This window comes from Scyliorhinus canicula, chromosome 4 (genome assembly GCF_902713615.1).
Source record: "Scyliorhinus canicula chromosome 4, sScyCan1.1, whole genome shotgun sequence".
Lineage (NCBI taxonomy): Eukaryota > Metazoa > Chordata > Chondrichthyes > Carcharhiniformes > Scyliorhinidae > Scyliorhinus > Scyliorhinus canicula.
In genome coordinates, this window is record NC_052149.1 from 71201108 (window position 1) to 71225836 (window position 24729).

At 45.7% G+C, this 24729-nt stretch overlaps 1 protein-coding gene across 3 annotated transcripts in view; it reads right to left on the reverse strand.

Moving 5' to 3' along the window:
• Positions 1-24729, reverse strand: part of il12rb2 (interleukin 12 receptor, beta 2a) — a 66272-nt gene that overhangs the window by 37908 nt on the left and 3635 nt on the right. For all 3 annotated transcript variants that reach the window (XM_038794433.1, XM_038794430.1, XM_038794432.1), the window contains exons 2-6: positions 10780-10825; positions 8946-9068; positions 4270-4554; positions 2385-2499; positions 600-826 (exon numbers count right to left, since the gene is read on the reverse strand). In XM_038794433.1, the coding sequence (XP_038650361.1) occupies positions 600-826; positions 2385-2499; positions 4270-4554; positions 8946-9015 (697 nt within the window). In that variant the 5' untranslated portion in view covers positions 9016-9068; positions 10780-10825. The remainder of the gene's footprint in view (positions 1-599; positions 827-2384; positions 2500-4269; positions 4555-8945; positions 9069-10779; positions 10826-24729) is intronic.

Below are 24729 nucleotides of genomic sequence, written 5' to 3' on the forward strand. Positions count from 1 at the left end.
CCTACAAGTGGAAACATCCTCTCCACGTCCACTCTATCCAGGCCTCACAGTATCCTGTAAGTTTCAATAAGATCCCCCCCTCATCCTTCTAAACTCCAGCAAGTACAGATCCAGAGTCCTCAACCGTTCCTCATATGACAAGCTCTTCATTCCAGGGATCATTCTTGTGAACCTCCTCTGGACCCTCTCTAAGGCCAGCACATCTTTCCTTAGATATAGGGCCCAAAACTGCTCACAATAGAAAACTGGTTGGCGGGACGGAGAATCCCGCTGCCGGTGGGGGTGCGCCGCACCAGAAAACTGGTTGGCGGGAATCAGAATCCCGCCCATGATCTGTGAAAACTGTACATGGAGTGGTGTTCACATTTAGCCCCTTTATGAACAGAAAATGTTGTGTTACCAATGTCAGCTATTTGTATATCTATTCTAGGTCAACCAAAGGAGAAAATCAATGACTGCAGGTTAGGATTGTGTAACTTTTTTCAAAACATTACTGGCAGAATGCTGGGCCTTTCGGAATCTAGTCACCCAGAGTCTTGTTCTACACTGACCGACGGGAGAGTGCACTTGAAAAAAAATTTCAAAAACCTGCCACACACCGATCTCATCCAAGGTGAAGTTTATAACAGCTGAAGCTTGATTCCCCAGTTGGTTTGAAGCATTTACCCATGCTGAATAAACAGAGTACGGGTTGAAAATGTGCCCAGATTCACAAGCAAAGCCCAGCGTTTGGTGTTCTGGAGTCTTCCTGTGCCTTGTGCATTTTCCAGTTGATGGCTCTGCCGAGGTAGACGACGCAATGAAACTGTGTGACTCATTTCGGAACCTGAAAAATGTATTAACAGTCATGATTCTTTAAACAAATCCGTATGTTTGAACTGAACGGTGCAGCACTTCATTTTTTTGCACTTAAAGAACAGCAATAGAAATAACCAAGGTGTTAGTTCAAGTTCAAAATTTCCCAGATACTCTGCAAAACACAGACCATCATGATAGCATTTAACACCCACACACGCAAGATCCGCTGAGCTGCTATATTTTTTGCTGAGCGGCTGAGGTGAGTTGTTTGCCAGAAGTCCACATTTCTGAGCAATCTTGTCATACCTATGATCTTCTCTCCCTATATGTACTCTTCTTCTCAGCTGAGCCACCATAGAGATAACCAGTGATTTCCAGGCAATTATCTTTGCACGTTGGATAGTATAGTACAAAAGAGTGCAGTCAGAGACGGTTTGATAAGGACATTTGTCTTGTAAGTTTGGCACTGATGGTTAACGGTGCATAAACAAATGGGTTTCTAACGGCATCAAGTGATTATTAATTTAAAACTGTCACCGGGGATGCACACAGACAAACTGGAAGATCATCAACTCGGTGAAAGAGGCTCTTTGGTCTGTCAAAAGCCTATTCGTCCTCCAATACAAAGAGTTGTATCAGATTGTGCTGTAGACTGGCATATTCCAAAGCCCAGGACTAGATGCTGAGGGATGCAGTAAACCTTGGGGCAGCTGTCACAGAGGGGCAAAGGGAAAAAGTCGCTGTCTAAGACTTTTCAGCCGTAGTACACTGAGGGGAAGAGAAATGTATAGTCCTGACCTATCGGGCTGTTGTTTACATTGAATGAGTGAAGATTACATGTATCACAATTGTATTGAAGCACCTCAGAGTGCATTTTGATCTATGTAGACAACATAAATATCTTTGCACCATTTGTATTGATCATTTATAATGTCTGTAATTTTATTTGGCTGGATTGAAGCATCTCAGAGTGCAACATGATCTATGGAGAAAATGTGAACATTATTGCACTTTCTCCGAAGGCTATTTTGAAATGTTTGTCATGTTCTTTCAGATATTTTATGATGTATATTTTTGCAGCACAAAACAATTTTAAAACTGCCATGAAGAGAGAGCAAGAAGAAAGGTTTGGAGAAGTTTGGTTGTAGTATGCAGATCATTGTTGGAGCACAGAATGCTTTGCCAAGTAGTATGGATTAGGTAGAGATCATTCCATGATTTATGGGGGTAAAAAATTGATAAATATTTGAAACAGAGGAACATACAGGTTATGGAGAAAACATGGGGCAGAGGTATTAGTTTTAAATTGCTCTAGCAAAGAAGTAGCTTCCTTTTGTGCTCTAAATAGGGCACAATAGTTACTGCACGGTCAGGAGATCATGACAGAATGTTCCCCTCAGAAAATTAAACAGAGGAGGCAATTTTCACATTGCGGCAGTATGTACATGGCTTGTAGAAGGAACAAGCTTAAAGGCAGAATGGCCTTTTCTTATTCCATGTTTCCTTATGTTTTGATGCATCTCTTTTCATTTATTTAGTTAATATTTAAAGGCAACATCAGTATTGAACCTGGAGAATCAGCTTACCACAATATATGATTTGTACTGATGTGTGTGACATGTCCTATGTACCAGCTGCACACTACATCGCCACCTCTTCCATTTTGAATGCATGTCAAGTTTTGGGGCTGACCTGGAGGATCTGAAATAGCAGAATTTTTGATGTACAATTATTTCTTCAAATTTTTAAACACATTTATTGTAACATCAAAAGTACATGACAGAATGAATTTGTGAATGGCAGGGACTGGCATGATTTTGTGCCAGTAATGTTGCATGCACAGCAATAAAGTTAACAATTAATCATTAAAAAAATGGCAAATGCTGTAAATATACAACAGATCAATCAGCATCTGTAAATAAAAAGGACAATTTAAGGTTTTTGATGAAAGATCCTGAACTCAAAGCTGTCAAGCCCTTGGTAAGGTGTTGCTTTCTGAACTAGAGGCAAGGATGTTAGGGGTTCTTCTAGCTCTCTCACCATCTTTTCTTTACTTTCCTACAACGTTTGACTTAGATGAGCAGCTCAAACTCTGATGCAGGGCTTCAAATTATAAGGTGACCAGACTGAGAGCGCTATCCAGTGACTAAGATTGATTTTGGTACTCCGCCAAGAGAAGTAGACGGCATGTGAGGGGAGTGCATTGCTCGGAGCAGTGAATGGGGAACCTGTCCCACATTATGTGCTGCTGCTCCTTTGCACGAATGGTACAGGCTGCCAGTGTGATTTGGGCCTCCCTATTGCCCACTCATTGATTAGGGGGGGCCGGAGGTTAGGTGCTGCTACAGGTTCACGGGCTTGAGACAGTTTAAACAGTTCAAGGGAGTAGGTGAACTTTCATGTGGCCGACGTGTAGAGGGTTCAGAACGAGAGTTGCAGCAGACTCCCAGGATTCTCAGAAACAGCTATGAAGAGAAGCAATGCCAATTTCCTTGTGTGTAGCTGGCAAATGTGAAAGCAAGTTGCGATTGGGCACATAAAAAGCATCATCTTCAAGATCTAGCTGTATTGCAGAAAGACATTTAATGAAATTACCATGAGTGCCACAAATTCCCTTCACATTACTCATCATTTTTGCACAGCCTTTCCTCAGGATCAGTAATCTAATTCGTCCACTCCCCTGTCTCTCCATAAGATGGGGGAAACTTCATTTTGCTTGCACTCACACCATCAAAATCTGTTACAGCCTTCACAACACAAGTCTTCCCTTGGCCATACTTGCTGCCAGCTCCTATCATCATGCACACTACAATAAGTTGGTTAATACACGGCGAGGGTTGAAGCCTTGCCTGGGACATGTATTTACCCACATCCATTTTTCTTGCAGGAGAGACTGGCACATGCTTTTATAAATTGCAAATGAAGAGTTAGCAAAAACAAAATCATCCTTACTGGTTTTAAAAGCAGCTATAATTGCATAAAATGATTCTTTGGAGGGCAACACTGTGATTATCACTGCTGTCTCACAGCGATGAGGACCCAGATTCGATCCCGGCTCTCGGTCACTGCCCGTGTGGAGTTTGCACAGTCTCCCAGTGTCTGCATGGGTCTCACCCCCACAAACTCAAAGATGTGCAGGGTAAGTGGAGTGGCCATGCTAAAATGTCCCTTAATTGGAAAAAAATAATTAGGTACTCTAAATTTATTTTAAAATATAATTCTCTGGATAAGCATCAAGGTGCCCATGAGCAGAGGGAGAGAGGGAAAGAATTGAATTCTTCAACCACTGATGAAGTTGCAACATGGTGAAGTGACTGAACTTTTTGCCATTTACACCATCACTTTTCACAGCTGTCAGATTTATAGGAGTCAACGACAACAGAAAAACGGAAAAGCTTACACAATTTAACAATTAGCCATGACACTGTAAGCTCAATTCAATCAATAAAATTGAAAAAAAAAACCACTTACTGCCAGCTTTAATATCAATTCCACAAATCAAATATTCAGTGTTGCAATGCAGTTTGCAGGCAAAACTGGACTTGGGGTCTTCAAACTTTGGAATTTGTGCAATAACTGCATCGATGGAGATGAGTACAGTATTCAGCTGTTCGGTATTGTTTTTAATAATACGTAGCTGTTGAGCTGCACATTCATTGTAGAATGATCCCTTTAATATACACGATATGTTAATGCTCGATCCAAGTCTCACTATAGATGCAGGGCTGACTTGCATTTCCCCATTAGCACAGGATTCTGGAACAAAATGGCAATATTTTGAAAAGTGTGCAAAAATCTTGAAAAGCTGTGACCATATTAACAGATAATGCATTTGTCATTTGTATGATATTTTGCTTTTTTTCCTGACAATAACCTGCTTCATTGAAATGTGTTAAGCTTTGCTAATATTGCCAACTGCAATTACTATTCTTACAACATCAATCTTCTTTTCCACGTATTGGAGCAGTAGCTGCAATGATTGTGACGCACTTCAGGTTGTGAATGATGCAATATAATGACAAGCTTTTCTTCTTTCTGTCATATGTAGAAGAGACATCTTTACACATTTAATGGATTGTGTAACAGATAAGACACATTGGGGGAGGGGCAAGGTAACTGTGGCAACTTTCCAGAAACTCATGCTCATCAAGCTAATTGCCCATCAAGAGTTAACCCATAACAATGTCAGCTACCCACAATCTCAATGTCAAGGAATGAGAGGAATACTCAGGGTTCAGGGCTCAATGCTTGGGTACATGCAATTGAGAGGCGCTGGGCTTGCTTATGTGCCAGACCCCACGCCTGCCAGTGAGGATCCATTAGCCCCCGAGGCGGACATCATCATCAGTGGACCCTGTTGATTTGGGATGCAAGCATATAACCTCCTGTTAGAACCCCCAATGATATAGAGATGAGGGAGGGGAGAACCAGACGGTAGACCAAAGGCGACTTTAACTGGGTGAGGGTACAGACCAGGGCCAGTCCTGCAATGGAGATGGGAGGGCATTTGAGCCTTGAGTGAGGGGTAGCCACAAGATAAGGTGTGAGACTGGCTGCTCCCAGGTCTGGGAGGCTGATGGATCAGGGGAGGTAATGATGTTAGCAGGCTGCGACACCATCCTCACCATCTCGCTCACTCTCGTCCCTCACAGCTAACCGAGCAATAGTGGTATTGAACCAGTGGAGCTGGCTATTCTACCTACTATAGCGCTAGAGGAGCACAGATTCCAGCAGCAACGTGCGGCGGCACCCAGGGAAGACCCAGCGGCAGGAGGCGGAGGGCAGGCTCAATGGCCAGAGGCCACACCAGACAAACAAGAGGCACAAAGATTTAGAAAAAGGCGAAGAGTGTACAGGGCCAGAGTATTCCTCGCAGAGCTGTCGAACAACATATGCCGCAGGACACTCTGCCTCATCAGGTACCTGTGTCACACGCTTGCTGACTTGGTGCCACATGACAGCGGCGGACGCCCGCTCCCTGTGGCCATGAAGATTATGGCAGCCCTCAAATTTTATACAATGGGTCGTTCCAGGGCTCCACGGGCGGCATGTGTGGTATGTGGCAGACATCCACCCATAAACCCATCTGTGAGGCCCCGGATGCATTCTATACAAGAGCTTTGGACTTGATTCATTTTGACCGAGACCAGGCCAAACAAGTAGTAAGGGCAACGGGATTCAGCACCATAGCTGGTCTGCTACAGGTGCGGGGGCGATCGACTGCATCCAGTTCACTCTACATACCCCATGGCATCAGGGAGCCCTCTACAAAATCAGAAAGGGGTTCCACTCCCTTGATGTGCAGTTGTTGTGTGTCCATTCTTGCAGGTGTGCACTTTTTCCAGGCCGCGTACATGATAGCTACATCCTCGGGCAATCGCACATCCATGATATTTGAGGGTCATCTAAGATTGTGGGGATGACTTGTAGGGGACAAGGGGGGCGGGATTCTCTAAACCCCCCCCCCCCCCCCCCCCCCCCGGCTGGGTCGGAGAATCGCCGGGGGGGGGGGGATGAATCCCGCCCCCGCTGGCTGGCGAATTCTCTGGTGCCGGGGATTTGGCGGGGGAGAGAATCGTGCCACACAGCTCGGCGGCTGCTGGTAGCGCCCCCCCCCCGGCGATTCTCCGGCCCGCGATGGGCCGAGTGGCCGCTCATTTTCGGCCAGTCCCGCCAGCGTATATTACGCCAGGTATTTGCCGGCGGGACTTGGCTGCGCGGGCAGCCTCCGGGGTCCAAGGGGGGGCGCGGGGGGATCTGGCCCTGTGAGATGCCCCCACAGTGGCCTCGCCCACGATCGGGGCCCCCCGATCCGCGGGCGGGCCTGTGTCATGGGGGCACTCTATTCTTCTTGTCGGCCGTTGTGGTCCTCCGCGATGGCCGACGTGGAGATGAACCCCCCCTGCGCATGTGCTGGGATAACGGCAGCACACGGTGGCACTCCCATGCATACGCCAACTAGCGATGGCCAGATGAGGCTCTTCGGCGCCAGTTGGCGTAGCGCCTGTCTTGTTATGCTCTTGGCGTAGTATAAGCTGCTTCCTTGGTCTCCTCAAACTTGGAGATAGCTTCAACACGTTTATTGAACTATTAACAATTCTCCTACTTGGATTCAACTCTACTGGTAATCCTTCTATAGCTACTCAGACTGACGAACCAGTCTGCTACAATCCACGTGGTGGGTGTGATGTTGAATCAACCCTGTGTCTGTACTCACTGAGTGTCTCCACTGGAAAGAAGAAGATAATGTGTGCTGTGTCCTTTATATATGGGTTGGTGTAATACCCTGTGGTAGTGTCACCTCTGTGTGTATCGTGAATGCCCATTGGGCGTGCCCTATTTTACTGACCTATTGGTTGAGTGTCTGTGTGTCATGTCTCTGGTGCTCCCTCTAGTGTCTAGCTAGTCTACATGTACTTACATTAACCCCTTGTGTATCTATAGTGATGCATATCACCACAGCGCCAAGCCCCTTCCCTGCCAGCTGGTGCAAACCACTCCGGTGCCGGCCTAGCCCCTGAAGGTGCGGAGGATTCCGCACCTTTGGGGCTTCCCAACGCTGGAGTGGTTCACGCTACTCCTTCGCGCCGGACTTGCCCGCCCCGCTGATTCCCGCAGAATCCCGCCCGGGATATCCCAGAGGTCTTGGCTGATGGCACCAGAGCAGAGGCCAGAGACCGCAGCCGAGGCTCGGAACAACGAGGCTCACAGTGCCATCTGATCTGTGATTGAGCGATGATAATTGTAATAAGAGCATCAGCCTCCTGAAGATGCATTTCTGCTGCCTCGACGGTACAGGCCTAAGAGGATCTCCCGCATTGTAGAATCACAGAATCTCTACAGTGCAGAAGGAGGCCATTCAGCCCATTATGTCTGCATCAACTATCTGAAGGAGGACCCTACCTATATGCCCAATCTTCCACCCCATCCCCGTAACCCCACCTAGGGGCTATTTAGCATGGCCAGTCCACCTAACTTGCACATCTGAAAGCTAGATTCCAAACAAACCTCTTGGTCATTAACCTGGTGTTGTAAGACTTCTTACTGTGCTAACCCCAGTCCAACAGCGGCATTGCAACATGTTTGGACTGTGGGAGGAAACTGGAGCACCTGGAGGAAAACCACGCAGACACTGGGAGAATGTGCAAACTCCACACAGACAGTGACCTAAGGCCGGAATTGAACTTGGGTCCCTGGCACTGTGAGGCAACTGTGATAGCCACTGTGGCCCCTGCTGCCCTGGTGGGGATCTGCAGTGTCCTACATAACCTGGCTCTGCAGCAGGGCAATGAGTTTCATGAGGAAGACTTGGAGGAGTTGGCACGAGCCCTCAGATGAGGACGATGTTCAAGAGGAAGTTGAGGAAGAGGCTGCTGATGATCCAGTGAAGGTTACATTCTGGGGGGTGGGGGGAGGGGGGGTGCAGAGAGGAGACAGGGAGTACATATCCTGGAAGATCGGAGCAGGTCACTCGTCTTTTTCCTACAATGCATACCTGTCCTCTTGGTCAGGCTGCTGGCACTGACCAGCGCTGCCACCGTTTCCCAGTCAGGATTTGCCACCTTGCTGGAGGGCCTCCTGCCACCCCAAGGGTATATTGCAGCCCGCCTCTTCTCCGCGGCATCCAGCAAATTGACTGAGGACCCCTTCCGTAAATCTAGGAGCTGGATTCCTAGCTGCCACCCTCTTGGTTTAAAGTAGAGCATGTGCTCTGGAGCCATTTAAACGTAGCTCCACCTTCATTTAAGTGCTCAGATGACCCCCGAGATGCTTCAAGCCTCAGGTATCGTAGTTTTCAGGTGGGGAAAAAAACATTTCAAAGTGCGTAAAAATTGCGGTCCGGATTGCGCCGCCACGGCAACGGGAATCGCACCAACTGTCTCGCCGAAAATGACACTGGTAGTTTTTTCGGGAAATTCCGCCCATTGTCTAGGCCAATTATATGCAGGTGACAGGTGGGTATGATTCCAGGGAGATGTCAGTGCCTGTGGAACCCATATTCAGCACCACTCTGGACTCAGAGGGGAAGCAAATTAGAAAAAAATAACATAACTTAAATTCACTGGAGCAAGATTCCGCGAGCTCAAAGAAGATTTACATCACAGTAATCAATATACACAATTAGTATGGTTTAAAATGGAGCTTACCGGCTCCCTTGTTCTTGCACAACAGGATGGTGACTAGTTTGATTAACAAACCTATTCCAACAAACTCCATCAAATAATGCAAGGGAATCTTGGGATCCAGAAACCCGGGACTGTAGGCTGTTCCTGGAAAGAGATTATTCAACAGTCTTAGTTCCAGATTGCACGGCAATCTACACCATTTCCCAAACTTATGCTCAGTTTTTTCCTTTTGTTCCTCCACCGGCCAATGCAAAATGAGATAGTCTCAATCTGGTTCCTAGTGCCCAAAGTATAATTGTATCCTCAGCTGCCTCGGAGAATCTGTGAGGATGGAAGCAGAAATAGCAGACTGGTATTGTCCTTTCCGAATGCTGGGCAAAGGAGCATTGTTTGATGCTGAGTAGAATTACCTTAATTACCCAAGTGTTTAACCCTGAAAGAGGTCGAAAACCGAAACCAGGTGCAAAGATGTCAGCACGTCTCGCATCATTACCCAATGACTTCAACAGCCAATTTTCAAAGTTGCGTCTCATTTCTGCACAATTGGCAATGCTCATGTATTTCAGGCAGATTGCAATTGGAGAGCAACAGAAATCCAGTGGCTTCACTGTAAACCCCATTTGTACTGAGAATTGCTCACAAGCTAGCATAGAACCCTAATTTGCATTGGCAGCTATGGAAAGGCTAGCCTGCTTGAAAATCACTATTGAGTGGCTACTAGGTGTACACTTTCATTTCCCATTTTCAACTCCTGGTTTCTCATTAATGCCAGAAATAGGAAACTGTTGAAAAAAGTACACATTTTAATGATAATAATTATAATCTTTATTGTCACAAGTAGGCTCACATTAGCAATGTGTTGAAGTTACTGTGAAAATACCCTAGTTGCCACACTCCGGCGCCTGTTCGGGTACACAGAGGGAGAATACAGAATGTCAAATTCATCTAACCAGCACGTCTTTCGGGTCTTGTGGGAGGAAAGCGGAGCACCCGGAGGAAACCCACGCAGATATAGGGAGAACGTGCAGACTCCGCACAGACAGTGACCCAAACTGGGATTCGAACCTGGGACCATGGAGCTGTGAAGCAACAGTGCTAACCACTGTGCTACCTGTTACATTAAATATTACCTCCACATCCTTCTTCAGAAAGCATGGAAGAATGGCCTGTCTGCTCTCAAATATCTGCCAGGCTGTAGGTGCAATCTACAGTGAACATTACACAATATGGGAAACTGCTTTTTTTAAATAGCAATACTGAGGTTCTGTTTGACTGTTGGAGGTACTGTCTTGGATAATATGTTAATCCAAGGCCTCTTTCTCCTTTGGTGATCTAAAAGGTCCAACAGCATTTAAAAAAAAATAAATTTAGAGTACCCAATTATTTTTGTCCCCCACTTAAGGGGCAATTTAGCGCGGCCAATCCACCTAGCCTGCATATCTTTGGGTTGTGGGGTGAGACCCACGCAAAGACGGGGAGAGTGTGCAAACTCCACACAGACAGTGACTCGGGGTCAGGATCGAACCTGGGTCCTCAGCGCCATGAGGCAGCAGTGCTAACCACTGTGCCACAATGTTCCCCCCCCTCCCCTCCAACCTGCAGCACTATTGAAGAAGAAATGGCAATGATCTTGGCCAATATTTATCACTCAATCAAAACTACTAAACACAGATTATTGGGTTGTTTATTTCAATGGTGTTTGTGGGATGCTGCCATGTGTGGATTGGCTGCTTTATTTCCCTACTTTACAACTATGGCTATAGTTTTATAACTGTGAAGTGATTTGGGATTGTTTCTTTAGTCTCTCTCTCTACGGGCTACTGTCCAAACACAGACAAAACATTGGAATACTCACATTGGTGCACAGTGACACAACAATCATGCTTTCCAGTATTGGGTCTCTGCAGTAACAAACCAAAAAAAAGTGACATTAATATTTGAGGTGTCCAAAGATAAGCCAACATCATTAAAATTTGATAATTTATCTCATTATTGGTTGTGCAACATGGGTGTGCATAAGTTGCCTATGAATTCCCTGCATTACAATGACTACATTAGCTCCCGTGCAATTCCCCCCGCCGTTCTATTAGTTGTTGGCTTTGAATAGGTCTTTGGAACAGGTCTATGAATGGCCCTCATGCTTTGAGGAAGCCCTCGTCCGACCCTCGGATGGTGCACATGATCTTCTCCAGATGGAGAAACTCCGATAGGTCTGCCAGCCAGTCTGCAGCTGTGGGTGGTACTGCTGATCCCCAGCCAAGCAGGATTCTCCGGCTGGCGATTCGGGAAGCAAATGCAAGGGCATCTGCCCTCTTCCCCATATGAAGTTCGGGTTGGTCTGATACTCCGAAGATTGCCACTCTTGGGGACATCCAAAACCCGACAGGCCTGGGGCAGGCCCAGAACATGTGGGTGTGGTTGGCCGGGCCTCCCTGGCACCATCCACATTGGTCCCCAACCTCCAGGACGAACCTGCTCATCCGGGTTCTTGTCAGGTGTGCTCTGTGCACCACTTTTAGCTACGTGAGGCTTAGCCTTGTGTACCAAGCTACTATTTCCTGGCACTACTTTTCTTCTTTGCCTTTGTAAATTGAGGAGCTGAATGATCTGCGTTTTCGGGCTAAATTCAGTGCCTATTTAGCTGTGTTCTGGAGGAGAGCCACCTGATGTGCGACTACTCAGCACATCCCTGTCACCAGAAGTCCCAGCTTCAAATACTGAGGCTGCAGGCAATGTATATGCTGACATTAGAGGCGCGATTCTCCCCTACCCGGCGGGGCGGGTGGTCCTGGCGCTGAGGAGTGGCGTGAACCACTCCACCGTCAGGCCGTCGGGCCGCCCCAAAGCCCGGAGTGGTTTACGCCCCGCCGGCCGGCGGGAAAGGGGCTTGGCGCCACGCGAATCGGCGCCGAAGTGTTTCCGCCGGTCGGCGCGAGTTGGCGCATGCACGGGAGCACCAGTGGGTGCTGGCGTCATCCCTGCACATGCGCAGAGGGCTTCATTTCCGCACCGGCAATGGCGGACCGCTACAGCCGCCTGTGCAGAAGAATAGAGTGCCCCCATGGCATAGGCCTGCCTGCGGATCGGTGGGCCCCGATCGCGGGCCAGGCCACCATGGGGGAACCTCCCGAGGCCAGATCCCCCCCCCCCCCCCCCCCCCCAAGAAACCCGGAAGATGCCCGCGCCGCCAGGTCCCGCTGGTAAGGACCTACTCCAATTTACGCCGGCGGGACTGGCAAAAAACAGGAGGTACTTCGGCCCATTGCAGGCCGGAGAATTCGGGTGGCCCCAGGGCCCATTGAGTCGCACCTGACCCCGCCATTCTCCGAGGTGGGCGGCGCGATTCACGCCGGGGCGATTTTTGGGGGGCCAGAGAAATCGGAGGACAGCGGGGGCGGGATTCACACCGATCCCTGCCGATTCTCTGACCTGGTGGAGGATCGGAGAATCCCGCCCTATGTTGGAACAATAATAAATCTACACATAGAATTTCAGAGGTTTCCCTCTTGTGAATTGAGGGACAACATAAACAGTGTTTATTCCATTACTCCAGGGTTTCCATCGACTTTCTGCCGAAGTTACTTCAGGAAAGCCCCACGGAAATTCTCCCCAGAAATGACTCTCTGTCATGCATGACAAAACTGTGGTCTGATCAAGACTTTACCAATTTAACAGGTCTAAGAATAGGAATACAACTTTTGTCAAGAGCCTGGTCTTGTGACTTTTTTATAGTCATATAGTTTTCTCCGGAGTTGCAAAGGCAGATTTATATCTGATGGGCTTAATATTACTCGAGCAATAATCACTATTTCCTTGAAATCCTGCCAAATCTACCCATTATAATTTCAACATCTATCGTCAAAGAAATCAAAATTTTCTAATTATCAATCTTGTTTCATGATCAAATCCTTGTTTAGAATCCTGGGAACATTAAAATTGTTCCTTTGTTGAGTTGGAGGCCTGAATATTTGTGGGGAGGAGTGGGTCTCCAGTTTAACCAAAATAGAGCCGGAACCCCGATTCCGTAAGTCAACACCTGAACTAGTACCCACCATTTTCACCATGGGGGGGGGGGGGAAACGGGGGCAGGTTGCACTCTGCACACCCGTGGTTCATGGAGACAGCTGCATACATATGAGTGATTTTTGTCACCTGAAATAGGACTCATGGGCTTTACACCTTTCAGAAGATGGTCTAAATTTAATGGAGTACTTTAGAAAGGTAGGGTACCATTTTGAAGAGGTAACAGACCCTTTTAGATAGATCCAATGACCCCTTTGGGAGACATAAAGTGCCCTTTGATTGTGTATAAAAAGTGGATAAACTAATTGGAACTGTCAAGGCATGTAAATCCCATTGGAAAGGTCAATGTATTTAAATCTTAAAGAAAAAGGTTGGCAATTTGAAATAAATCTGTGCTTGCTATTTCACTCTGTCTGTTGACATAAGGTGATCATTAAGGATTTGGCCTGCATGACTGATTTAATAATCATTATCACAATGTGGGGCTATGAAAACATGCTCTTTTTTAAATAAGGGATTACGTATTGAATTAAATGTTTGTTTTTATAAGGAATTAAGCAATTGAAAGAAGTTAAATGAAGCTTTATCAATGAGAATATTTTTTAAATAGTGAAATCGTAATAGATACTTAAATTTACTTAATCTCAGCATGGCTCCTGAGGTTTTCCTTCGGGTGAATACCAGGCAAGTTGGCATGAAGGATGCAAGGGCAAAAGGTAATGGGTGGGGCAGGGGTAGGCATGTGTTTGCACTGTTGGCTCAGTAGAGGGGCACAGAATGGCATAGATGGCAAGAGGGGCATGCAGGGTGGGTGGGGTCATGAATCAGCCTGCATGGGGTGTGTGCCAGATGAGGGGGTGTAGAGTGTGAGAGCTAGGGGGTTGCTTTATTCCTTTCCTTACCAAGTTTGATCTCCAAGGCCAGCCTTTCACACAGCCCACCTCTACATCCAACAACCCCTGTGGCTGCCTCCATATCCAAGGGACCGCTGGAACTTACAAATTTGCAGTTGTCTTAACTAGGTGTTTAAGTATGCAATTTGGAACTGTGCTTACAATTAAATTTCACAAAATCATCAAATTGTTAAAGCAGAGGTGGTAGCCATTCAGCACATCATGTCTGGACCACCAGGGCCGGGATTCCCCCGTGATCGGCAGGCGGCCCGTACCTGTGCCAAAAAGTGGCGTGAACCACTCCAGCGTCGGGCCACCTGGAAGATATGGAATCCTCTGCACTTCCTGAGGCTAGGCTGGCGGCGGCGGGGTTGGCGCCGAAGGGCCTCCGCCGGCCAGCGCGAGTTGGCACATGCGCAGAACCGCTGCCGTGTTTCCTGCGCATGCTCAGGGGGTTTCTTTAAGATGTCGTAGTTTCTCCACTCCGGGAAAGTATTGGACGACGAAGGTTACTCTGTCGGTTGTGTCCCGTGATTGTCTTCTGAGGAGGTCGGTGCGGGTTTTTGCTACTTTCCCGGAGCTACGACATCTTCTTCTCAGCCTTCAACACGTCTTCGATGAAGATGAAAATCTTGCCAAGGTCATCCCCACTATTTGCCTCCAAACAACCGCGCAACCTCAAACAAACCATTGTTTGCAACAAACTACCCAGCCTTCAGAACAGCGACCACAACACCACACAACCCTGCCATGGCAATATCTGCAAGACGTGCCAGATCATCGACATGTATACCACCATTACACGTGAGAACACCACCCACCAGGTACGCGGTACATACTTGTGCAACTCGGCCAACGTCGTCTACCTCATACGCTACAGGAAAGGATGTCCCGAAGCGTGGTACATTGGCGAGGCCATGCAGACGCTGTGACAATGAATAAACAGGCATCGCGCGACAATCACTAGGCAGGAATGTTCCCTTCCAGTTGGGGAACACTTCAGCAGTCAAGGGCATTCAGCCTCTGATCTCCGGGTAAGCGTTCTCCAAGGCGGCCTTCTGGATGCACGACAACGCAGAATTGCCGAGCAGAAACCTATAGCCACGTTCCGCACACATGAGTGCGGCCTCAACCGGGACCTTGGATTCATGTCGCATTACATTCACCCCCCACCATCTGGCCTGGGTTGCGAAATCCTACCAACTGTCCTGGCTTGAGACAATTCATACCTCTTTAACCTGGAATTACCCCTCTCTCTGGATCTGTAAAGACTTAATTGTCTGCAAATGCTCGCATTCAAAGCATTGTCTTGCATCTTTGACTTTGTCTATATATATGTTTCTGGAATCTACTTCTTCATTCACCTGAGGAAGGAGCAGTGCTCCGAAAGCTAGTGATTTGAAACAAACCTGTTGGACTTTAACCTGGTGTTGTAAGACTTCTTACTGTGCTCACCCCAGTCCAACGCCGGCATCGCCACATATTGAAGACTGCGCCATTGGAGATTTGGGAAGACCTTTCTAGCAAAATTCTGCACCTGCATATACCTGAAGCCATCCTCACTTTGGAGCCTACACATCATCCCCAATTCCTCTAAGCTTGCAAACTACTCCTCCAAAAACAGATCCATCATCTCTTTCACTCGTATTTCCTCCCATCCCCGGAACCTTGCATCCACCTTCGCTGGCTCAAACCCATGATTCCCTCTAATCGGCATCACCCTCGAACTTGCCCTCAACCTGAAATGCTGTCGGAATTATCCCCAAATCTTCTGTGTGGCTACCACCACAGGACTACCCGAGTACTTCCCCGGGACAAACGGTAGCAGCACATTGCCCGTGCCCGCAGCCCTGGCCCTTTACAAGAACCCGTTCCCATTCGAACCCAACAAAGCCTCTGTCTCTCTACTCCAGCCCTGCATCTTTTCCGCATTCGCCACCCAGTAATAGTGTAACAAGTTCGGAATGGCTAAACGACCCGATTACCACCCCTTTGGGGAACCACCTTCCTATCCTCGCTATCTTCCCTGCCCACACAGCTACGAGACCAGCCTGTCCACCCCTCGAATGAATAACTTTGGTAAAAAGGCTGGCAGACACTGGAACATAAACAAGAACCTTGGCAGAACGAGGTTGTCATCATTTTAAACAATTGGTAGATCAGGGGGGTTTGGCATTGCCGAGCTTGCTTCATTGTTATTGGGCGGCGAATGTGGATAAGGAGCCGCGGTGGTGGGAAGGAGAAGGGGTAGGCTGGGTTAGGCTGGAGGAGGGATCTTGTAAGGGGTCTAGTTTGAGGGCTATGGTGACAGCAGCATTGCCAATGGCTCCGAGTAGGTATTCAGGGAGCCCAGTGGTGCAGTCCATTGGGTGAAGATATGAAATCAGCTGAGGAGGCATTTTAGGGTGGAAGGAATGTCTGTGCTAATGCTGCTGTGCGAGAATCATGGATTTGAGCTGGTGGGGGGGGGGGGGGGGGGGGGGATGGATACAGGATGTGGAGGGAAGTGGGGCTGGTCAAGGTGAGGGATTTTTATTTGGAGGAAGGGTTCGCCAGTCTGGAGGAGCTAAGGGGTAGAGCTGCCGAGGGGTAGTGAGTTCAGATATCTGCAGGTTAAGGACTTTGCACGAAAGGTCTGGAGGGGGTTCCCTAGGTTGCCAGGATACACCCCGCTGGAGTGACTGCTGCTTCCAGATGTGGAAAGGGAGGAAAAATTGGGGATATGTACAAGTGGCTGGGGGAGCAGGGAGGTGAGCGGGTGGTGAAGATCAAGGAGAAATGGGAAGCGGAGTTGGGAATGGAGATCAATTGGGGAGAATGGAGTGAGGCACTGTGAAGGGTAAATGGGACCTCCTCTTGTGCAAGGATGAGCCTGAGACAGTTTAAGGTGGTGCACAGGGTGCATATGACTCGGGTGAGAATGAGTGGGTTCTTTCAGGGAGTAGCAGATGACTGTGAGAGGTGTAGGTGAGGGCCAGCGAATCACGCGCACATGTTTTAGGGTTGCAAAAAATTGGGACGTTTCTGGGCAGGAATGTTTGCGGTCTTCGCCAGGGTAGTAGAGGTGGAGGTGGGCCCGGTCCTTTGGTGGCGATATTTGGGGTTTCAGAGAAGCCGGAGCTCATGGAGAGGAGGAAGGCCGATGTCATGGTCTTTGCCACTCTGATTGCACGGCGGGAAATTTTTGCTGGAGTGGCGGTCGCCATCGCCACCGGGGTTGGGTGACCTGTACGACTTCCTGCGGTTAGAGAAGATAAAGTATGAGTTAAGGGGCTCAGCAGGGGAGTTTGAGAAAAGGTGGGGGATGTTGTAACCGTGTTTGAGGAGCAGTTCGTCGCAGTGGGGTGGGGAGGTAAAAAGGGGAAAAATCTGTACAGACTGTATAGTTGATTGTTGGGAAGTATGTTTCCTGGGGTGTTTATCCGCTGTAACCTGCTTTGATACATGTTTGTCATAAAATGCGTTTTTAAAAAAAACAATTGGTAGAATCTGCTTCAATTATTAATGTCAATGATGCCATGTTTCAGGGAGAACTTGTGTCAATAAAGCATTTTCTTCATCTTCCCCTGGAATGTTGGCAAGTTAGGAGTTGTGAAAACAGGATCTGCCATGAGAGATGCTTTTCGGCCATCCAGGCACAGTAGCCATTCATCGAAATTGACTTTGCCGGGGTTTTGGCTGAATGCTTGTGGAGCTGGCTTCAATAATTAGTGGGGACCTATAACCACTCTAGAACTGTACCCGTTATTTTAGATTGTCTGACTTCGCTTTTCTGCTTTTCCTACTAAAATGTATCACTTCACACATCTCTGCAGCAAATTTAATTTGCCAAATGTCTTGCCCAATCCCCCATCTGTGTATGTCCTCTTGGAATCTACCACCATACACCTCACAGATCACAACGTTTCCTTTTGTGGCATCTGCAAATTTTAAACTGTGCCCTATACACCCAAATCTAGTTAATAATACAGTGGTCTGAATACCTACCCCATTATCTATGGTCATCGGGTCCCTAAAACAGTGTTTCATCACTACTCTTTTTTCCCTGTCACTCAGCTGATTTCATATCCATGCTGCCACTGTCCCTTTTATTCCATATTCTTCAATTTTGTTGACAAGCCTATTATTTGGCATTTTATCAAATGCCTTTTGGAAGTCAACGTACAAAGCATCAACTGCGACACCCTTACCTTTATCCCCGTTATCTCTTTTACTTCACCAAAAAACTCAATCAAAATCGTTAAACATAATTTGTTCTTAACAAATCCATATTGACTTTCCTTCATTAATCCACAGTTGTCCATGTGACTGGTAATTTTGACCTGGATTATTATTTCTGAAAGCTTTCCCACCACCGAGGTTAATCTGACTGGCCTGTAGATGCTGGGTTGATTCAGACATCCTTTTCGAACAATGATGCAACATTTGCAATTCTCCACTCCTCTGGCACCACCCCTGTATCTCAGGAGGGTTGCAAAATTGTGGCCGGTGCCTCCAATTCCCACCCTTATGTCCATCAGTATCTTTGGATGCATCTGATCTGGTCCTCATGACTTATCAACTTTAAATGCAGCAAGCCTTCCTAATACCTCTGCTTTCTCAATTCAATGTCTTACCTACCCTGTCTTTCACTACAGCTTTGGCAGCATTATTGCCCTTGGTACAGACAAATGCAAAGTACTAATATAGTATGTCAACCATGCCTCCATTATAAATTCCTTTTTAAATTCTTCTTTTACCATCTTTTTCCTATTTATATACCCATAGCAGACGTTTGGATTTATTTTTATGTTGGCTGCCAGTCTTTCTTCATACTCTTTCTTTGCTTCTCTTATTTCTATTTTTACTAGCCTTTCAACATTCAATACTCAGTCTGGTTTTCACTTGTGAAACACCACCAAGTTCATCTCCAAGACCATCCTGATTTGGAACTACAAGGATTATTCCTTCACTGTTGCTAGGTCAAAATCCTAGAATTCCCTCCCTGTTGCATCATTGTGGGTGTACCTACACTATAGGGACAGCAAAAAGTTAAGAAAGCAGTTCATGACTACCTTCTCAAAGGCAATTAGAGATAAACAATAAAGGCTGGCGAGAGGGACTGACACATATAGGGTTAATGTGGGACTGAGTACAGTACCTCTCACATAGTAATGTAAGAGAACACATGACCTGAGTCTCGTGTTGGACAGTCATGTGTACAAGAAGATTGGAGACAATTCCCAGCTTGTACCCTTTACTGTATATCTGTAATTAGTTCTATGAGTCAATAAAGAATTACAGTTAACTTGCATACGACTATGGAGACTTCTTCAGACCTACTGAACTGTAACCACACCTTACAACATGGTGGCAGCTTCTGGAAAAACCCAAGACCATGCAGAAAAAGTAGAGAAAAACAAGAATGCTAGAAGACTGAGAAAAAGTTCAGCAAAGTAGTCTGACCTGAAAAGACACTCCAGAAGCAAAGGAATGGAGGAAAATCACCAGCCCCAAAGAAAGGCTTGAAAGCTGGAAGCAGAACTTTGAAATTCCTTACATAAGAACGTAAGAACTAGGAGCAGGAGTAGGCCATCTGGCTTTTTGAGCCTGCTCCGCTATTCAATGAGAACATGGCTGATCTTTTGTGGGCTCAGCACCACTTTCCCGCCCGAACGCCCTTTATTCTTCAAAAAACTATCTATCTTTATCTTGAAAACATTCACTGTCACTGGGCTGGGAATTCCATAGATTCACAACCCTTTGAGTGAAGAAGTTCCTCCTAAACTCAGTCCTGAATCTACTTCCCCTTATTTTGAGGCTATGCCCTCTAGGTTTGCTTTCACCCGCCAGTGGAAACAACCTGCCCGCATCTATCCTATCTATTCCCTTCATAATTTTATATGTTTCTATAAGATCCCCCCTCATCCTTCTAAATTCCAACGAGTACAGTCCCAGTCTACTCAACCTCTCCACGTAATCCAACCCCCCCAACTCTGGGAATAATTGCAGCAGAAGACGTTCAGTTTCTAATCCCAGAGTACTGAATCAGCAGACCTATCAGGGGTGAGCTAAATCTTTTAAATCTTCAGGCTTCAGCAAGTTGTGACAAATCTTTCAATAATTCAGACTCAGAAGTGCAGTTTGAAAAAATATGTCGCTAAAACCCAAATCCCGAATCAACGTATGAACACGGAGTGTCCGAGCCCCTCTTTGAAATGGAAAAAAATAATCAAATAATATAGGGGAAATCACAATTTCTTAACTCAGCTGAGAAAAAGAAAAAGCCAGGACTTCACAAACTTGTAACTTTAAAGTACAACTCAGCCAAGAGATCTCTGCAGGCAGTTGATGCAGGGAAAATTGTTTTTGCAAGCTGAGTACAATCGCCATTGTAGTGGAGCACACCAAAACTGCCAAATGTAGGAAATTTATTTTCCTCCAAGTTAATGGTGATACTATCTTCAAGATCAGAAAGCTCTTAAAGCCGAAGACACACTTTTAAATTTTCAAACCAGGATCAAGATTCCGCTCATCCAGAACAATTTGGACTGATCCCAGGGCCAAACCATGGATCAGAATTCCACTTATCCAGAACAATTTGGACTTATCCAAGGGCCAAACCCATAGTTGGTGTCCTGGAGAAGATAATTTCAAAATGACTGAGTACACAAGGTCAAAATAGAAAGTCATAAAAAGTCTGGACTAATAATTTGCATATTGATTTGGTGAGCTTGAGGATGAAGTAATCCTAATGCGCATTGATGAATCCTCAACCAGCTTTGCTGAACTACTAAAAGTTCGATAAATATTTTAATCTTCAGGTTGTACAACACTCAGGGCTTAAATAGAGGGATAGAAAACTAAGTAAAGCTAAGAAAGAGAAAAAGACATTACCCAAGTAAGCCACACGAGTATGCCAGACAGGCAAAGAACTTTCCTCAAGCCCCAAATATATATCTTTTTGAAAACCCTGATACATTCCCCAAACTGCAATAGCAGGTGACAGTGTGGAGTGAGCAGCTGACTATGAATGAAGTGAAGCTATCTGATGAAATCCAGAATAAACAAACCCTGCAAAAAGACACTGAAATAAGATTGGGAAATATTTGTATCAACGCTGAACTGGAAGATTTGAAACACAAAATTCAAGCTGAGTATATATCTTTAAAAGCACATTGTAAACTCAAACTCAAGTCTTCAATGAAGCAAACTGTTCGAGATCTGAGCAAACAAATTTCGGAGGTGGTGCACAAAGTTACCAAGAGGAAATAACAACTCTGAATTATTTTGTTGGGAGTTGGGAAAACTCAGCCAGAAACAGAACCAGGCACAACGGCAGGCAGAAAATGCACTCAAAGAAGTTACACCCTTGAAAGAACTGAAGAATCAGTTGTCAGCGAAGACTCAGGAATGTTCTATATCTCAGGGAGGAAGCCAAGAGGTAGAAGAAAAAGTCAACAGAGTTAAAGAAAATTGTTGGAGATTTGGAAGAAAACCTGGGAAAACATTAAATTTCTGAAGATAGAACATAGAACATAGAACAGTACAGCACAGAACAGGCCGTTCAGCCCTCGATGTTGTGCCGGGCAATGATCACCCTACTCAAACCCACGTATCCACCCTATACCCGTAACCCAACAACCCCCCCCTTAACCTTACTTTTTTGGACACTAAGGGCAATTTAGCATGGCCAATCCACCTAACCCGCACATCTTTGGACTGTGGGAGGAAACCGGAGCACCCGGAGGAAACCCACGCACATACGGGGAGGACGTGCAGACTCCGCACAGACAGTGACCCAGCCGGGAATCGAACCTGGGACCCTGGAGCTGTGAAGCATTTATGCTAACCACCATGCTACCGTGCTGCCCCAGATATATATGAAGTCATGAAAATGAAGAACGTAGAATGGCAAGAGCAAGTAGAACCTCTCACAAAACAGTATGAAGAGTCTCAGAAACAATTGGCAGAAGTGCAGTAACAGAATATGAGCTTGAAGGATAGCGCAGAGGAATTATATTCTGCTAAAGAAAAATTCATCAGCATAGAAAGCCAACTATCATGGACAAAAGATGAGTTTGTAAAGGAAAATGAGAACTGATTACAAAATTGAAATGTTGTTCAAAGGACGTAGAACACTTGAAAGAGACTTGAAATGCTTAAATGACCAACCTGTACAAGAAGATACAAGAAAGATAGACTTTCAATTAAAACTTGAAGAATTTCAAGCATCAGAAGTCTCTAATAAGCAGCCTGCAAAATGACAGCAATGGAAAAATAATTGCTGATCCATCACAACAGTTTGCTTGAAAGCAGAATTAACAACCAAAACGGATTGACCTCTTGAACCTTAATCCAATGTGAACAACATGAAGAATGCGATACCCAATACGAAAGAGCAAATCCTGATTCTGAAAGCAGATTGACGATCTAATAAGTGGATTGAGTCCAGGGAGCAGCCAGTGACTATGGGAGAAAGATTCTGAACAGAACGGAATGCCCAGGTGAACTTATCAAACTTACAAGAGTTCCACAGATATCTCAAACAAAAAGACAACTCAACTTACCAGAGTAGTTCTTGAGCTGAATGTAAAGATTCATCAGCTCAAAAATCAACTGGAAAAGAAGAAAGTAAGCAAAATATTGGGGGTAAAATTGCGACATAAGTCGGAGTCAGGGTTCCATTTTTGGAACATAAACTTCCACATATGTCACCATGGCCCACACGATGACAGAAGAAGCAAAAGGAATGGCAAACAGACAAACACAATGTCCGTCCACCCCGCAAGAAGCTACTTAGAATGGCAATCAAGGACCTAGTGCAAACCAACCAAGTGCAGTTCAACACAAAAGAATCAAAGAAAACCTACTCACATGCCAAAACAACATCCAAACGTACAGGGAAAACAAGCAGCCACAGAGCCTACGGCTCCTCCGACAGTAGTGCAAACAAGATATACACAGGTTACAAGGTTTCCTGACTGCCTGAGCTTTTGAAGTCAATGATTAAGGGGAGGGAGGGGAAGAGAAAGATGTACTAATAACAATGTAAATGTGCAATAGTAATAACCATGTAAGACACAAGATAAATTATCACTTAAAATACATTGGATAAAAGAATTGCAGGGAGGTGTAGTATAAGGTTATGGTACATATAGGGTTAACATGGCACTGAGTACAGTACCACTCACACAGTAATGTAAGAGAGCACATGCCCCGCACCCAAGGTCAGTCTAGTGTTAGACAGAGCCATGTGTACCAGCAAGCAGGGAGACAGCTCCTAGCTTGTACCTTTACTACATATTTGTAAATAGTTTTAAAAGTCAATAAAGATTACAGTTAATCTACGTATGATTACGAACACTTCTTCAGACCTAGCAAACTATAACCAGCACCCTACAAACTGGCCTTGCCAACAATGCCCACATCCCATGATGCATTTGAAAATAAAACGTGTATTTTTAACCTGACATCTGTTATAATCACCAGTTATCTGCTTCATCTTACTCTCCAGCTCATCTAGGGAGCTCTGGATTTATTTGTCCTACTTTCCCCCTCCTGTGAATGTATGTCAACTGTACCCAAATTATTTCCTCCTTAACTGTTCATTTACAGTTTTGCCTGTCAAACTTTGATTCCAATTTACCTGAACAAATCTGTTCTCACCCCGTTGATATTTCTTCCATCCAATTTATGATGTTGACTCTGGGTTGTTCCTGGTTCTTTTCCACTGCTAACCTACACCTTATTACACAGTTCTGATGAAGAGTCAAAGGACTCGAACCATGAAACTCGGTTTCTCTCCTAATAGATGCTGAGTTTTTTCAGTGCCCTCTGTTCTTGTTTCTAGAATTTGCAGTATTTTGCTTATTTTACACCATATAATACTTGCTTCCCTAAACATTCCCCAACTGACACTTGATCCACTTGTTTCACCTCATTCCCCAGAATCTGATCCATCAATGCCTCTGTTCTCTTTGGAACAGATGTAGACAATTAACCCAATCACACTTTCCCCTCTCTGCCTTTTACACATTAGGATAATTAATGCCCTGCATAATAACTATTCAAGGTTTTTGCACCTCTTTGTAATATCCTTGCAAATTTGTTCCTCTATATCTTTCTCACTAGTTGATAGCCTTCGGAATACACTTAGTAGCATAATAGTATCTGTAATTTTTCTAACTAAATAGATCCTGTCCTCAAACCTTCTAGGATAATAATCTTTAATCAGTACTGCCACCTCTCTTCCTTTCTTTCCTTAACTTTCAGAGCACCCTGTATTTTTGAGCTTTGTGTCCATTACCACGTCATATTCTCACGTGGCTACTTGCGTCAGTAGCTCATCAACCTTATTTACCACATTTTGTGTTCACATACATGCTTAGTAAACCCAATTGCATTTCCTTTTACTCAGACCTCACCTAGTACCTTACAATTCCTTACTCTTATGCTAGCTGCTTCGTCCATTTTTTTGTGCATCTTGCATTTCCTCTTCTACCTCCTGATTCCCAACCCCCTTCCAAATTAAATTAATTCCTCCACAATAACACTAGCAAACTGTCATACACATTCATTGGTCCCAGCTCTGTTTAGATGCAACCTGTTTGGACTGGTCCCATCTCCCAGGAATCTACAGCCTTCTTTTGACCTGCACCATCTCCCGAGCCACACATTCTTTATCCTTCGATTTCTAGGCTCAATAATGGCAGTGGGTGTAATCTGGGGATTATTTCCTTTGAGGCCTTGCTTGCTTGTTTCTTTCCTAACTCCCTAAAATCTGCCTGCAGGACCTATCCATCTTTTTATTTATGCCAGCAGTACAGATATGAATGATGGCTGTTGCTGTTCAGCCTTCCCCCTCAGAGTCCTCTGCAGCCACTCAGTAGTTTCCTTCTTCCAGGCAC